General features: G+C 47.1%; 2 protein-coding genes across 11 annotated transcripts in view; both read left to right on the forward strand.

Annotated features, from left to right (window-relative positions):
* The window catches only part of iars1 (isoleucyl-tRNA synthetase 1), a 131,559-nt gene extending 123,135 nt beyond the window's left edge, over positions 1-8,424 (forward strand). Inside the window, 3 exon segments of the mRNA XM_046338710.1 lie at positions 3,522-3,668; positions 4,029-4,181; positions 8,235-8,424. Of these exon segments, the coding sequence (XP_046194666.1) occupies positions 3,522-3,668; positions 4,029-4,181; positions 8,235-8,317 (383 nt within the window). The 3' untranslated portion in view covers positions 8,318-8,424.
* A 6,988-nt stretch (positions 8,425-15,412) lies between these two features.
* Positions 15,413-17,326, forward strand: part of atp2b2 (ATPase plasma membrane Ca2+ transporting 2) — a 352,981-nt gene continuing 351,067 nt past the window's right edge. For all 10 annotated transcript variants that reach the window (XM_046338715.1, XM_046338752.1, XM_046338724.1 and 7 more), the window contains exon 1: positions 15,413-15,706. The gene's annotated coding sequence lies outside the window, so the exon portion shown is untranslated. The remainder of the gene's footprint in view (positions 15,707-17,326) is intronic.

Consider the following 17,326-nt stretch of genomic DNA (forward strand, 5'->3'; position numbering starts at 1 on the left):
TGTAATTGTTGACATCGGAGGGATCGAGTGTAGGTTTTTTCAGAAGGGGTGCAACTCTCGCTCTCTTGAAGACGGAAGGGACGTAGCCAGCGGTCAGGGATGAGTTGATGAGCGAGGTGAGGAAGAGAAGGTCTCCGGAAATGGTCTGGAGAAGAGAGGAGGGGATAGGGTCAAGCGGGCAGGTTGTTGGGCGGCCGGCCGTCACAAGACGCGAGATTTCATCTGGAGAGAGAGGGGAGAAAGAGGTCAGAGCACAGGGTAGGGCAGTGTGAGCAGAACCAGCGGTGTCGTTTGACTTAGCAAACGAGGATCGGATGTCGTCGACCTTCTTTTCAAAATGGTTGACGAAGTCGTCTGCAGAGAGGGAGGAGGGGGGGGGAGGATTCAGGAGGGAGGAGAAGGTGGCAAAGAGCTTCCTAGGGTTAGAGGCAGATGCTTGGAATTTAGCGTGGTAGAAAGTGGCTTTAGCAGCAGAGACAGAGGAGGAAAATGTAGAGAGGAGGGAGTGAAAGGATGCCAGGTCCGCAGGGAGGCGATTTTTCCTCCATTTCCGCTCGGCTGCCCGGAGCCCTGTTCTGGGTGGTTCTGGAGAGTATGCCATCCTACATGTTGGGTGGTAAATAGCTGGAGTGGAGTTGCTTAGCCTACATATTGGGTAGTTTTGTCAGTAGCTTAGCCTTAATGTTGGCTTGTAGCTAGCTGGACTGAAATAGCTTAGCCTATATGTTGGGTGGTAGCTAGCTGAAGTACTGGTTCTGTCTCTAGTTTAGCCTATATGTTGGGTGGTTCTGGTGACTAACCACTAGCTTAGCCTACTTGTTGGGTGGTTCTGGTGACTAACCACTAGCTTAGCCTACTTGTTGAGTGGTTCTGGGGACTAACCACTAGCTGAGCCTACTTGTTGTGTGGGTCTGGGGACTGACCACTAGCTTAGCCTACTTGTTGAGTGGGTCTGGGGACTGACCACTAGCTTAGCCTACTTGTTGAGTGGTTCCGGGGACTAACCACTAGCTTAGCCTACTCGTTGAGTGGTTCTGGGGACTGACCACTAGCTTAGCCTACTTGTTGAGTGGTTCTGGTGACTAACCACTAGCTTAGCCTACTTGTTGAGTGGTTCTGGGGACTAACCACTAGCTGAGCCTACTTGTTGTGTGGGTCTGGGGACTGACCACTAGCTTAGCCTACTTGTTGAGTGTGTCTGGGGACTGACCACTAGCTTAGCCTACTTGTTGAGTGGGTCTGGGGACTGACCACTAGCTTAGCCTACTTGTTGAGTGGGTCTGGGGACTGACCACTAGCTTAGCCTACTTGTTGAGTGGGTCTGGGGACTGACCACTAGCTTAGCCTACTTGTTGAGTGGGTCTGGGGACTGACCACTAGCTTAGCCTACTTGTTGAGTGCGTCTGGGGACTGACCACTAGCTTAGCCTACTTGTTGAGTGGGTCTGGGGACTGACCACTAGCTTAGCCTACTTGTTGAGTGGGTCTGGGGACTGATCACTAGCTTAGCCTACTTGTTGAGTGGGTCTGGGGACTGACCACTAGCTTAGCCTACTTGTTGAGTGGTTGTCAGAGATGACAGGCGTCATCCTGGGACTGAGACTAGTTCTATTCATAATATGTGAGTCTCCTGGGACCCCTGAACCAATATAGTACTGTACCATTCCCTCCCTGGTTCCCCCTACAAGGCTGTTTCTCACACACACACACACACACACACACACACACACACACACACACACACACACACACACACACACACACACACACACACACACACACACACACACACACACACACACACACACACACACACACACACACACACACACACACACACACACACACACACACACACAGGAATACAACAACAACAAAAAACATTGGAGGAGTCATGAAATGATTGATTTTATTGGACAGGTTAGTGATGAGCAGATGGCGTTTTAAGAGCGGTTCTCACACAACTCAACATTTTTATTTATTTTACTCGTGTGAATTATTATAAGAGATTAAGGTGTGTTATATGTTTCAGACCTGCCCAGGAACTGAGGGCTGTATGTTTCAGACCTGTCCTGTATGTTTCAGACCTGTCCTGTATGTTTCAGACCTGTCCTGTATGTTTCAGACCTGTCCTGTATGTTTCAGACCTGTCCTGTATGTTTCAGACCTGTCCTGTATGTTTCAGATCTGTCCAGTAACTGAGAGCTGTATGTTTCAGACCTGTCCTGTATGTTTTAGATCTGTCCAGTAACTGAGAGCTGTATGTTTCAGACCTGTCCAGTATGTTTCAGGCCTGTCCTGTATGTTTCAGGCCTGTCCAGTATGTTTCAGGCCTGTCCAGTATGTTTCAGACCTGTCCTGTATGTTTCAGACCTGTCCTGTATGTATGTTTCAGACCTGTCCAGTATGTTTCAGACCTGTCCAGTATGTTTCAGACCTGTCCAGTATGTTTCAGACCTGTCCTGTATGTTTCAGACCTGTCCAGTAACTGAGAGCTGTATGTTTCAGACCTGTATGTTTCAGACCTGTCCAGTAACTGAGAGCTGTATGTTTCAGACCTGTCCTGTATGTTTCAGACCTGTCCAGTAACTGAGAGCTGTATGTTTCAGACCTGTATGTTTCAGACCTGTCCAGTAACTGAGAGCTGTATGTTTCAGACCTGTCCTGTATGTTTCAGACCTGTCCTGTATGTTTCAGACCTGTCCAGTAACTGAGAGCTGTATGTTTCAGACCTGTATGTTTCAGACCTGTCCTGTATGTTTCAGACCTGTATGTTTCAGACCTGTCCAGTATGTTTCAGACCTGTATGTTTCAGACCTGTCCTGTATGTTTCAGACCTGTCCTGTATGTTTCAGACCTGTATGTTTCAGACCTGTCCTGTATGTTTCAGACCTGTCCTGTATGTTTCAGACCTGTCCTGTATGTTTCAGACCTGTCCTGTATGTTTCAGACCTGTATGTTTCAGACCTGTCCAGTATGTTTCAGACCTGTATGTTTCAGACCTGTCCAGTATGTTTCAGACCTGTCCTGTATGTTTCAGACCTGTCCTGTATGTTTCAGACCTGTCCAGTATGTTTCAGACCTGTCCAGTATGTTTCAGACCCGTCCAGTATGTTTCAGACCCGTATGTTTTTCAGACCTGTCCTGTATGTTTCAGACCCGTCCTGTATGTTTCAGACCCGTCCAGTATGTTTCAGACCCGTCCTGTATGTTTCAGACCCGTCCTGTATGTTTCAGACCCGTCCTGTATGTTTCAGACCCGTCCAGTATGTTTCAGACCCGTCCTGTATGTTTCAGACCCGTCCTGTATGTTTCAGACCCGTCCTGTATGTGACCCGTCCTGTATGTTTCAGACCCGTCCTGTATGTTTCAGACCCGTCCTGTATGTTTCAGACCTGTCCAGTATGTTTCAGACCTGTCCTGTATGTTTCAGACCTGTCCTGTATGTTTCAGACCTGTCCTGTATGTTTCAGACCTGTCCTGTATGTTTCAGACCTGTCCTGTATGTTCTTGTTATTCCAGAGTTGACTGGTAAGTGTGATCTGCTGTCTCTGAATGGGAAAACCCTGTTGGTGACATCAGGCTCCAATCCCAGTGACTCCTCTCCCAACTCTGACTCACTGGTGTGTCCCTACGTCAACCTCCAACTGGCCAACTGTCAGCCTGCTGGTACGTTTAACTGACCAGTTCCTCTTTCTCTCGCTCCGCTACACATCTGCTTCCCATTTCACTCTACTTTTATTTAAAGGTTTTTCTTTTCAGTTTGTTACACCAATGCATCTTCCATCTGGTTTACACCAAACCCCTGCCAGCGAGTGACTTGGGGCCCAATGAAAACTAGAATTTCATACCATCAACTAGCCGGTTGCCAGCTCATTTCTTGACAGATTTTTTTCCCCCTCTCCTCGTCAGACCCGGGATTCGAACTTGGAAACCCTCCAGTTACTGGTTTGGTTCGTGTCTCTAACCACTAGGCTACGTGCTGCTACTGATTTGTACTGATGCTATGTATGTCCTGTGTCTCTGTAGAGTGTCAGAGTGGAGATGTGGGGACCCTGCTGCTGGTCAATCCTGTCGGACACAACTACCTGACCCACAATGCTTTGCTGTCTGAGACGGCTAAGTTGTTCGGCCTCCGCAGCCGTAGGCTGAAGCTCTACCTGGACGATGCGCTCACCCAAGGTAAGACCGACACCAGCGGACCGAAGTCCTATTTTGGTTCTGTCTCTGTGTTGTCTTCAATGCATCTAGGATGGCTACTGGCCAGGCCAAGCAGTGCTCAAAGAATGGGCTGGGAAACGCTCTCTTGACTTGGCCAGAGCAGCATCTTGGAAGCTCCACTTGAACGGTACTCGTGTCCTGCTTCAGCTGTGTTCTTTCTGCTACTTTCCCCATCAATCCTACTGTGTCTACGTTCAGGCTAGAGGGCATTTACTGCTCTACTACATGCTTAGCTGTAGCCTGTACCTCCACCTCCTCCACACGTTTAGCTGTAGCCTGTACCGCCACCTCCTCCACATGCTTAGCTGTAGCCTGTACCTCCACCTCCTCCACACGTTTAGCTGTAGCCTGTACCTCCACCTCCTCCACACGTTTAGCTGTAGCCTGTACCTCCACCTCCTCCACACGTTTAGCTGTAGCCTGTACCTCCACCTCCTCCACACGTTTAGCTGTAGCCTGTAGCCTGTACCTCCACCTCCTCCACACTTTTAGCTGTAGCCTGCACCTCCACCTCCTCCACACTTTTAGCTTTAGTGTCTACCTTCTTTTTACCTCTACCACCACCTCCACACGTTTAGCTGTAGCCTGTAGCCTGTACCACCTCCTCCTCCACGTTTAGCTGTAGCCTGCACCTCCACCTCCTCCACACGTTTAGCTGTAGCCTGTACCACCTCCTCCTCCACACGTTTAGCTGTAGCCTGTACCTCCACCTCCTCCACACGTTTAGCTGTAGCCTGCCCCTCCACCTCCTCCACACGTTTAGCTGTAGCCTGCACCTCCACCTCCTCCACACGTTTAGCTGTAGCCTGCACCTCCACCTCCTCCATACGTTTAGCTGTAGCTTGCACCTCCACCTCCTCCACACGTTTAGCTGTAGCCTGCACCTCCACCTCCTCCTCCATATGTTTAGCTGTAGCCTGCACCTCCACATCCTCCTCCATACGTTTAGCTGTAGCCTGCACCTCCACCTCCTCCTCCATACGTTTAGCTGTAGCCTGTACCTCCACCTCCTCCATACGTTTAGCTGTAGCCTGTACCTCCACCTCCTCCACACGTTTAGCTGTAGCCTGTACCTCCACCTCCTCCACACGTTTAGCTGTTAGCCTGTAGCCTGTACCTCCACCACCTCCACACGTTTAGCTGTAGCCTGTACCTCCACCTCCTCCACACGTTTAGCTGTAGCCTGTACCTCCACCTCCTCCACACGTTTAGCTGTAGCCTGTACCTCCACCTCCTCCACACGTTTAGCTGTAGCCTGCACCTCCACCTCCTCAACACGTTTAGCTGTAGCCTGTACCTCCACCTCCTCACGTTTAGCTGTAGCCTGTACCTCCACCTCCTCACGTTTAGCTGTAGCCTGTACCTCCACCTCCTCACGTTTAGCTGTAGCCTGCACCTCCACCTCCTCAACACGTTTAGCTGTAGCCTGCACCTCCACCTCCTCACGTTTAGCTGTAGCCTGCACCTCCACCTCCTCCACACGTTTAGCTGTAGCCTGCACCTCCACCTCCTCCACACGTTTAGCTGTAGCCTGCACCTCCACCTCCTCCACACGTTTAGCTGTAGCCTGTACCTCCACCTCCTCCACACATTTAGCTGTAGCCTGTAGCCTGCACCTCCACCTCCTCCACACGTTTAGCTGTAGCCTGCTAGCCTCCGCTCTGTAGTTTGCTAACCCTGTGCCAGTGATCCTTGACTTTTAAACTGGTTTAATGTTGACCTTGAACCAGCAGCAAAGAAGCAAGTCCTGGGCTGAGGAAACCTCCCTGTCCAATTACTGTGTCTGACAGACTGCCTGACTGCCCTAGCAGACGGCTGGTTTGACATAAAGCTCATAGGTCTTCCTACCTAATTAGGTGGGACTTGAGAAGCATCACTCCCGACTATAAATCTTCGTCATACTTCTCATTCTTCTGCACGCTACTCCTCTTACACGTTCATTGCTGGAAATGTCGTTCAAACTTTAAAACGTGTGGAATGATCTGGAATATTGTGCTTACGTTTTACTTTTTGATCTAAAATATATATATATATATATATATATATATATATATATATATATATATATATATATATACTTTTTAAACTATAAAATGTTGGCATATTTTTTTCATTCATTTTAATTTTTTTCTTCAGTATTCTAGAACTCCCCATTGTGACATCATGAATTCCAACACTGTTAAATAATGTAACTTTTGACAAATCATCAACTTTTACCACTTTCCCAACAAAAAAAACTTACAGCTTGTGAAATCAAATGCCATTTGACCGTTTTTCCCAACCTAGTTAGACAAAGATGGGAGGGTATGACATCTTGGGTCTTCTTATCTGCAGTTCAAATCTGAAATAGAACATAAATATCTACTGCCAATATCGAGGAAAAAGCTGTTTCAGTAGCCATATCGACTCATTTAGATAACTTCCCACTGTTGAAATAACAACCATGGGAACTTTCAAATTATAACAATGGGGGAGCACATTTTAAGCATGAGACAAAATGGCTGTTTCTCAATATGCAGGCTACCTTGCTCCACACTCTCGCGCTCCGAGTGCGTTCTCTTGAGAAGCACTGGCACTCGCCCTGCTGTATTACCTCCCACTGCACTGAACCTTCTTCCAGCCAGGACAATGGCAACAATAGAGACCCAACAAGATCGACACAAAGCAAAACGTTTTACTTCCTAATTATCAGCTAGATATACTGGATGTGAATCGTAGTACTCTAGCTAGCTAGCCAAATAAACAAATATGACCTAAAACGCATGTTATTTAAGGTAGATGTCAATACGTCGTGGGTAGCTAGCTGTGTAGCTAGCTGGCTAGCTGGGTAGCTAGCTGTAGTCAGGCAACATATGTGATGTAAATGGGCAACATTTCATTCCAAAGTCGGAGTGTATTTTTTACCTAGAAATTCAACACAACACTACCTAGGAAATGCGAGACAGCACTACCTGGAAACGCGAGACAGCACTACCTGGAAACGCACTACCTGGAAACGCGAGACAGCACTACCTAGGAAACGCGAGACAGCACTACCTAGGAAACGCGAGTCAGCACTACCTGGAAACGCGAGACAGCACTACCTAGGAAACGCGAGACAGCACTACCTGGAAACGCGAGTCAGCACTACCTGGAAACGCGAGACAGCACTACCTAGGAAACGCGAGACAGCACTACCTAGGAAACGCGAGACAGCACTACCTAGGAAACGCGAGACAGCACTGCCTAGGAAACGCGAGGCAGCACTACCTAGGAAACGCGAGGCAGCACTACCTAGGAAACGCGAGGCAGCACTACCTAGGAAACGCGAGGCAGCACTACCTAGGAAACGCGAGGCAGCACTACCTGGAAACGCGAGTCAGCACTACCTAGGAAACGCGAGTCAGCACTACCTAGGAAACGCGAGTCAGCACTACCTAGGAAACGCGAGGCAGCACTACCTAGGAAACGCGAGGCAGCACTACCTAGGAAACGCGAGGCAGCACTACCTAGGAAACGCGAGGCAGCACTACCTAGGAAACGCGAGGCAGCACTACCTGGAAACGCGAGGCAGCACTACCTGGAAACGCGAGGCAGCACTACCTAGGAAACGCGAGGCAGCACTACCTGGAAACGCGAGGCAGCACTACCTGGAAACGCGAGGCAGCACTACCTGGAAACGCGAGGCAGCACTACCTGGAAACGCGAGGCAGCACTACCTGGAAACGCGAGGCAGCACTACCTGGAAACGCGAGGCAGCACTACCTGGAAACGCGAGGCAGCACTACCTGGAAACGCGAGGCAGCACTACCTGGAAACGCGAGGCAGCACTACCTGGAAACGCGAGGCAGCAGCCCTACAACATGTGATTTCAAACCGCTCCGAATAAAATGATCTAGTTTCACGTAGTGGAGACAGAACTTTGACAGACTCTTCTTCATTCTTTTCTTAATTTCTTACAGGTTTGTACCTCCTTAAAGATGCCAGCAGATTGTCTTCCTTCATACTTTTCAATCATTTGTATATGTGTTTCAGAAATCCCAGCAGAGTGGTCAATGAAGACGCTGGACAGGAAGACTCTGTACGTTGGAGTTCTGCCCACCACTGCAGAGGCATAGGACCGGGAACAGCCACGCTGTAGAAGAGGGGGGAACAGCCACACTGTAGAAGAGGGGGGAACAGCCACACTGTAGAAGAGGGGGAACAGCCACACTGTAGAAGAGGGGGAACAGCCAGACTGTAGAAGAGGGGGAACAGCCAGACTGTAGAAGAGGGGGGACAGCCAGACTGTAGAAGAGGGGGGAACAGCCAGACTGTAGAAGAGGGGGGAACAGCCAGACTGTAGAAGAGGGGGAACAGCCAGACTGTAGAAGAGGGGGAACAGCCAGACTGTAGAAGAGGGGGAACAGCCAGACTGTAGAAGAGGGGGAACAGCCAGACTGTAGAAGAGGGGGGAACAGCCAGACTGTAGAAGAGGGGGGAACAGCCAGACTGTAGAAGAGGGGGAACAGCCAGACTGTAGAAGAGGGGGAACAGCCAGACTGTAGAAGAGGGGGGAACAGCCAGACTGTAGAAGAGGGGGAACAGCCAGACTGTAGAAGAGGGGGAACAGCCAGACTGTAGAAGAGGGGGACTGTAGAAGAGGGGGAACAGCCAGACTGTAGAAGAGGGGGAACAGCCAGACTGTAGAAGAGGGGGAACAGGGGGAACAGCCAGACTGTAGAAGAGGGGGAACAGCCAGACTGTAGAAGAGGGGGGGAACAGCCAGACTGTAGAAGAGGGGGGGAACAGCCAGACTGTAGAAGAGGGGGGGAACAGCCAGACTGTAGAAGAGGGGGGCTATGTCCCAAATGGCATCCTATTCCATACATAGTGCACTACTGTTGACCAGGGCCCAATGGCGCTCTGAGCAAAGCTAGTGCACTACTGTTGACCAGGGCCCAATGGCGCTCTGAGCAAAGCTAGTGCACTACTGTTGACCAGGGCCCAATACCGCTCTGAGCAAAGCTAGTGCACTACTATTGACCAGAGCCCAATGCCACTCTGAGCAAAGCTAGTGCACTACTGTTGACCAGGGCCCAATACCGCTCTGAGCAAAGCTAGTGCACTACTGTTGACCAGGGCCCAATGGCGCTCTGAGCAAAGCTAGTGCACTACTGTTGACCAGGGCCCAATGGCGCTCTGAGCAAAGCTAGTGCACTACTGTTGACCAGGGCCCAATACCGCTCTGAGCAAAGCTAGTGCACTACTGTTGACCAGGGCCCAATGGCGCTCTGAGCAAAGCTAGTGCACTACTGTTGACCAGGGCCCAATGCTGCTCTGAGCAAAGCTAGTGCACTACTGTTGACCAGGGCCCAATGGCGCTCTGAGCAAAGCTAGTGCACTACTGTTGACCAGGGCCCAATGCTGCTCTGAGCAAAGCTAGTGCACTACTGTTGACCAGGGCCCAATGCTGCTCTGAGCAAAGCTAGTGCACTACTGTTGACCAGGGCCCAATGGCGCTCTGAGCAAAGCTAGTGCACTACTGTTGACCAGGGCCCAATGGCGCTCTGAGCAAAGCTAGTGCACTACTGTTGACCAGGGCCCAGTGCCGCTCTGAGCAAAGCTAGTGCACTACTGTTGACCAGGGCCCAATGGCGCTCTGAGCAAAGCTAGTGCACTACTGTTGACCAGGGCCCAATGGCGCTCTGAGCAAAGCTAGTGCACTACTGTTGACCAGGGCCCAATGGCGCTCTGAGCAAAGCTAGTGCACTACTGTTGACCAGGGCCCAATGGCGCTCTGAGCAAAGCTAGTGCACTACTGTTGACCAGGGCCCAATGGCGCTCTGAGCAAAGCTAGTGCACTACTGTTGACCAGGGCCCAATGGCGCTCTGAGCAAAGCTAGTGCACTACTGTTGACCAGGGCCCAATGGCGCTCTGAGCAAAGCTAGTGCACTACTGTTGACCAGGGCCCAATGGCGCTCTGAGCAAAGCTAGTGCACTACTGTTGACCAGGGCCCAATGGCGCTCTGAGCAAAGCTAGTGCACTACTGTTGACCAGGGCCCAATGGCGCTCTGAGCAAAGCTAGTGCACTACTGTTGACCAGGGCCCAATGCCGCTCTGAGCAAAGCTAGTGCACTACTGTTGACCAGGGCCCAATGGCGCTCTGAGCAAAGCTAGTGCACTACTGTTGACCAGGGCCCAATGCCGCTCTGAGCAAAGCTAGTGCACTACTGTTGACCAGGGCCCAATGGCGCTCTGAGCAAAGCTAGTGCACTACTGTTGACCAGGGCCCAATGGCGCTCTGAGCAAAGCTAGTGCACTACTGTTGACCAGGGCCCAATGCCGCTCTGAGCAAAGCTAGTGCACTACTGTTGACCAGGGCCCAATGGCGCTCTGAGCAAAGCTAGTGCACTACTGTTGACCAGGGCCCAATGGCGCTCTGAGCAAAGCTAGTGCATTACTGTTGACCAGGGCCCAATGGCGCTCTGAGCAAAGCTAGTGCACTACTGTTGACCAGGGCCCAATGGCGCTCTGAGCAAAGCTAGTGCACTACTGTTGACCAGGGCCCAATGGCGCTCTGAGCAAAGCTAGTGCACTACTGTTGACCAGGGCCCAATGGCGCTCTGAGCAAAGCTAGTGCACTACTGTTGACCAGGGCCCAATGGCGCTCTGAGCAAAGCTAGTGCACTACTGTTGACCAGGGCCCAATGGCGCTCTGAGCAAAGCTAGTGCACTACTGTTGACCAGGGCCCAATGGCGCTCTGAGCAAAGCTAGTGCACTACTGTTGACCAGGGCCCAATGCCGCTCTGAGCAAAGCTAGTGCACTACTGTTGACCAGGGCCCAATGCCGCTCTGAGCAAAGCTAGTGCACTACTGTTGACCAGGGCCCAATACCGCTCTGAGCAAAGCTAGTGCACTACTGTTGACCAGGGCCCAATACCGCTCTGAGCAAAGCTAGTGCACTATAGAAGAATAGGGTGCCATTTCAGAAACAGAGCACATCTAGCTCCAAACTTCAATGAAAACCCAACATTTTACATAGTAAAGTGTTTCTGCTGCTCTGTCCGATTCATCCTGTCCGATCTCCAGTGACTATCCTATGGGTTATAACATGAGTTTATTAGTTGACCTCAACCTACTCTGTACCAAAATAGTGTTGACAAAACCAGCTCTGTTTGCAGACAGTACAGTGGATTATTCTGTGGGTAAGAAATAACATTCAGTAGTGTCTACCTTCTTTTTTCCCCCTTTTCCCCCTGTCTGTCGTAAATCAAAACGTTTCGGGAACAAGAATAAAGGAGAAAACTGTTATTTTTGGTGAAATAAAGGAACAATGGAGAAATTACAGCTGTTTGTGTTTTTCCATTTCTTGCAAAGAAACCATAGATCCACAGGATGCAGCCGGGCGTCTGTGTGGCGCTGGCCGGGCGTCTGAGTGGCGACGGGCGTCTGTGTGGCGCTTTGTGACAACTGCTGATGTAAAAAGGGCTTTATTATACATTTCTGCCATTTTGCTTTTTATAATACAATTCCTCAGCAGTTAAACAGGCATGTAGCCAATTGGTTAGAGTCAGGTAGCCTATTGGTTGAGTCTAGGCAGGTGGGCTAAAGGAACTACAACACTATGGGCTAAAGGAACTACAACACTATCTAAGGGCTAAAGGAACTACAACACTATGGGCTAAAGGAACTACAACACTATGGGCTAAAGGAACTACAACACTATCTATGGGCTAAAGGAACTACAACACTATGGGCTAAAGGAACTACAACACTATGGGCTAAAGGAACTACAACACTATGGGCTAAAGGAACTACAACACTATGGGCTAAAGGAACTACAACACTATGGGCTAAAGGAACTACAACACTAAAGGAACTCTACTATGGGCTAAAGGAACTACAACACTATGGGCTAAAGGAACTACAACACTATGGGCTAAAGGAACTACAACACTATGGGCTAAAGGAACTACAACACTATGGGCTAAAGGAACTACAACACTATGGGCTAAAGGAACTACAACACTATCTATGGGCTAAAGGAACTACAACACTATGGGCTAAAGGAACTACAACACTATCTATGGGCTAAAGGAACTACAACACTATCTATGGGCTAAAGGAACTACAACACTATGGGCTAAAGGAACTACAACACTATGGGCTAAAGGAACTACAACACTATGGGCTAAAGGAACTACAACACTATGGGCTAAAGGAACTACAACACTATGGGCTAAAGGAACTACAACACTATGGGCTAAAGGAACTACAATACTATGGGCTAAAGGAACTACAACACTATGGGCTAAAGGAACTACAACACTATGGGCTAAAGGAACTACAACACTATGGGCTAAAGGAACTACAACACTATGGGCTAAAGGAACTACAACACTATGGGCTAAAGGAACTACAACACTATTGGCTTAATTCGGACTTGAGTTCCTTTAAAAAAATATATCTATATTATTTAGGTTTGTGACTCAGTTGTTCTAGAATGGAGCTTATAACGTCAAGGGTTGTGGGTTCGATTCCCGCCGGGGGAAACCCGTACGAAAAATGTATGCACGTATGACTAAGTTGCTTTGGATAATGGCACCGGTATAAATTGGCGGCTGTGCGGGGAGAATACTACAACTACAACTACATCTGTAACACTATTTGGATAGAGCGTCGTCCGATGGACTATCAGTAACATTTCAACTAACCCTAGCTGTAAACCCTAAACCCTTATTCTTACCCTAACCGTAACCTGAGCAAGCAGTTATATATCAACAGATAGTTTGTTGATACTACGACATCTACAGATGGAAATTCTGGATTATCCAATTAAAGTGATGGGGGGGGGTGTAGTGGGGACAGTAGTGCACTATGTAGGGAGTATATGATGAGATGTAGTGGGAATAGTAGTGCACTATGTAGGGAGTATATGATGAGATGTAGTGGGAATAGTAGTGCACTATGTAGGGAGTATATGATGAGATGTAGTGGGGACAGTAGTGCACTATGTAGGGAGTATATGATGAGATGTAGTGGGAATAGTAGTGCACTATGTAGGGAGTATATGATGAGATGTAGTGGGAATAGTAGTGCACTATGTAGGGAGTATATGATGAGATGTAGTGGGAATAGTAGTGCACTATGTAGGGAGTATATGATGAGATGTAGTGGGAATAGTAGTGCACTATGTAGGGAGTATATGATGAGATGTAGTGGGGACAGTAGTGCACTATGTAGGGAGTATATGATGAGATGTAGTGGGAATAGTAGTGCACTATGTAGGGAGTATATGATGAGATGTAGTGGGAATAGTAGTGCACTATGTAGGGAATATATGATGAGATGTAGTGGGGACAGTAGTGCACTATGTAGGGAATATATGATAAGATGTAGTGGGAATAGTAGTGCACTATGTAGGGAGTATATGATGAGATGTAGTGGGAATAGTAGTGCACTATGTAGGGAGTATATGATGAGATGTAGTGGGAATAGTAGTGCACTATGTAGGGAGTATATGATGAGATGTAGTGGGGACACTGTCTATTTCATCTGCGATGACACACACACACACACGCACACACACACACACCATGCCTGCCAGAGGGAGAGAGATATCACTCTGAAACAGACAGTGTAACATCTGCGGTGACACACACACACACATACATACACATACATACACACACACACACACACACACACACACACACACACACATACACACACACACACCATGCCTGCCAGAGAGAAGTCTTCCGGCATCATAAATAATTGTACCAGAGAAGACCTGTAATTTCATTAGATCGGAGTGTTGTTGTTGTTGTTTTGTTTGACACAACCTGTTTCATCATACCATAGATCCTGATCTAGGTTCATAAACAGGTAGGTGTGTGTTGTGCTAAAGGTGGGCCATTATGAGACGTCTTTGGAAAACCTACACTACACCCAAGAGACACAGTAGCCGGGTTTAATATCCAATGCATTGTTGCAAGATGGGGACACTAAATCAAATGCTTTTGAATTCTATTACTGTGTTTATAGAACTTGCAGCGTCATTAGCACTTGTGGTAGACCGCAATGATAGCTGCGTCTCCAAAGGCCAAACTGTGGACATTTAATAGCCTATATAGTATGACCAATATGCAGCTGTCAAAAACCTTTTAATGTGCTTATGTTCCCTCAAACCCAACACTCTTTTTTTCTAGTGGGACGGATCTCACGGTCTTCTTCGGTCAGTGAAACCACAATGCACGTCCCAAATGGCATCCTATTTTCTATATATAGTGCACTACTTTGTTGGACCTAGAGCCTTATGAGTCCTGGTCAAAAGTTATGCACGAAATTGGGAATCGGGTGCCATGGGATACTGCTGCATCCGCCATAATGCGCCCACTTTGTTCTCCCCCCCGGGCAATATGGTACGCAATGGAAAAAAATCTCAGTCACAAAATCAACTTTTTAGGGCCTCTTTTCCTTCGTCGACAGGATCTTTAGCTCCGTGGATAGACAGCCAACCCAGGACCGCTTAAAGGTAAGGAGACATCTTGGTCATAAACGACAACAACAACAAACGATGGTGACTTGATATACTGTCTCTATCTTGGTAGGCTACTACCCCCCCCCCCGTCCCCTCCCCTTCCCAGAGGGTGAGGATACACGTTTTGAAATAATGCGAGAGAAATGTTACACGGTGTTGTTACGTTGTACTGTTTGTCCCCTTTGCAGTCCAGTAAGCCGCGTTAGGAACATGGACTAATATGTACATCTATGTAGTGCATTTAAACAATTTAATGTTCATTCAAAGTTTTGGAATAACTTTAAAAGTTCGGTCATTGCTGAGTAATTTTGTCTCGTTTTGTGTATTTTTTGATTTTGCATTGATTGTAGTCACACGTGTAAGATAGTCACAAAAATACACAAAACATTTATCCCATTAGGCCTACCCCTATTTCCAAAAATAAAAGAAACAACACGATCCGAGTCAAACCGATAATATTTGCAGAAATTCAAGCAGCTCGGTGCATGTTTCCTTAGCCCACAAATACGAGGCTACTCAAAAAACATGCGAAAAAATATATTTTGGGGGCCCATCGGGGACGTGATTTTCATAGCGCAAACTGACTATCAACTTCTCACAGTCATTAATAAAGGCTGCGTCTCCGCCTCAATGCGCTTTGCTCTGGTCTCCCTTCTCCTGAAACAGACACAGCGGGCACAGAGAGGACACGGAAGCTGTTCTAATACATAACTAACGTTACCCACATATCTCGTTTACAGATGACAGCGGTTCGTATTATAATTTGAATAGCCTAGTAAAGCACTCCGCTGCGTTTTTTTTCTTCATTTCACCTCTGTCAGCTGTCATACGGGTGCTAATAGTCATGAGGACGAAGTGATGCTTTTATATTTATGGCGGAGCCGGTTAGGAAAGTCACATTGTTGCTACCCTGTACCCTCTTCTCGTCTCATTCAGTGAAGCGGATCATTCATATCATTACCTCCTATACCTTTGATGTGTGAGTATTTTCCTACCGAAAAAACACTGATCAGCATTCGTTGTATCGGTCTGGTCATGATGCTTCTAGTCCGGTAGTGGTTGATGCTTCTATCCCGGTCGGTCGTGGTTGATGCTTCTATCCCGGTCGTGGTTGATGCTTCTAGTCTGGTCGTGGTTGATGCTTCTAGTCTGGTCGTGGTTGATGCTTCTAGTGATCATACCAACATATTTCAGTGATGGATGATGGATAGTGTGCAACAGAGCTCCAGTTGGGTAACCTCGTTATATTTACGGCCTTCATACATTTGGCATTTTGTTGATAATAGCAGACGCTCTTTATGCAGAGCGATTTACAATTAGTATATTCATCATAATATATCTAGCCAAGCAGGAGTGTAGGCGGGACAACCAGGTTCAGATAATAAGATGGAATAGAAGCAACTACTATTTCAGTTCTGTGATGATATTGAATATAATTAAATAAAATCCATAGTGCACCCAATATTATTTAGTTTTTAGAGCTTACTTTAGCTGAAGCTAGATTGACACCTTTGTATGCATGAAGTAGTTGCAATTTAAAATGCAAATTCTGCTGTTTGTATGTTGTACATTCTTTATGTATACATAGCCACAATATACACATGGAAAGCCAGAGAGGACATATGAATTAAAACCAATATTCCTTTCTTATTTTATTTTCTCATGTGCACTACAAAACAAAAGTTGTTTTGTCAATATTACCAGCTAATTTATCTCATGATAATGACATATAATAATATATTATGACATAACACAGGTGTTTTGTGGAGATCAGAAGAAACTCTGTAAATAGGAGTGGATGTATTGATGATAGATAGACAGTAAGGCTGAGACAGCAGACCTCAACGTGGATCAGCACATATGTTTTCATTAATTACGACACTAAGGGATGGTACATTTCATGCTAACATCATGCTTTCATTTGTGTTGGGAGCTCATTATCAGTTTATAAGTTATAATGTTAGCAAGCTAAATGTCCCTTACCTTGAACTAAGAGCTCTTGTGGAGCAGTTAAGTTCTCGTGGGGCATGTGAACAAATGAAAAGATGAAATGTGGCACTTGATTATCTCGTGATCGCGACATAATGAGGGATTTAAAATATATATATATATATATATATATATATATATATATATTCATACGTCCTCTCCATATACACATCCTGTTTAAACTATGTTACCAAGGAAACCTGATTAACATATGTAAATAGTCCCGCCTCCACCTAGGTCACACCAATGACATTGTACTTATACAACCTTATAAGTTAACCATACAACCCCTTTCTCCCTCTCTTTTAGAGTGGAACTGACAGCATTTTAGCGACATTAAATCTTATTCAAAATCTGTTTATACAGTATACACCCCCAGGAAAAATTACACTTCTTATTATTTTCTGACAAGCTTAGATATGGTCATTTTTCACATTTTCATAAATTCATAAAATGTTTTGGAATTACGTATACTAAAGCATTTGTGAAAAGCAGTATAGAGTAGGAAAACGGCGGTGCGTTTTGGACAATTTAATAGACACTGTAGCGAATAAAACCTAATGAAAACATCTGTCTCATCCAGGACCGCCATAGCCAATCAGACGTACAG

The sequence above is a fragment of the Oncorhynchus gorbuscha genome, linkage group LG03 (assembly GCF_021184085.1).
Source record: "Oncorhynchus gorbuscha isolate QuinsamMale2020 ecotype Even-year linkage group LG03, OgorEven_v1.0, whole genome shotgun sequence".
Classification (NCBI taxonomy): Eukaryota; Metazoa; Chordata; class Actinopteri; order Salmoniformes; family Salmonidae; genus Oncorhynchus; species Oncorhynchus gorbuscha.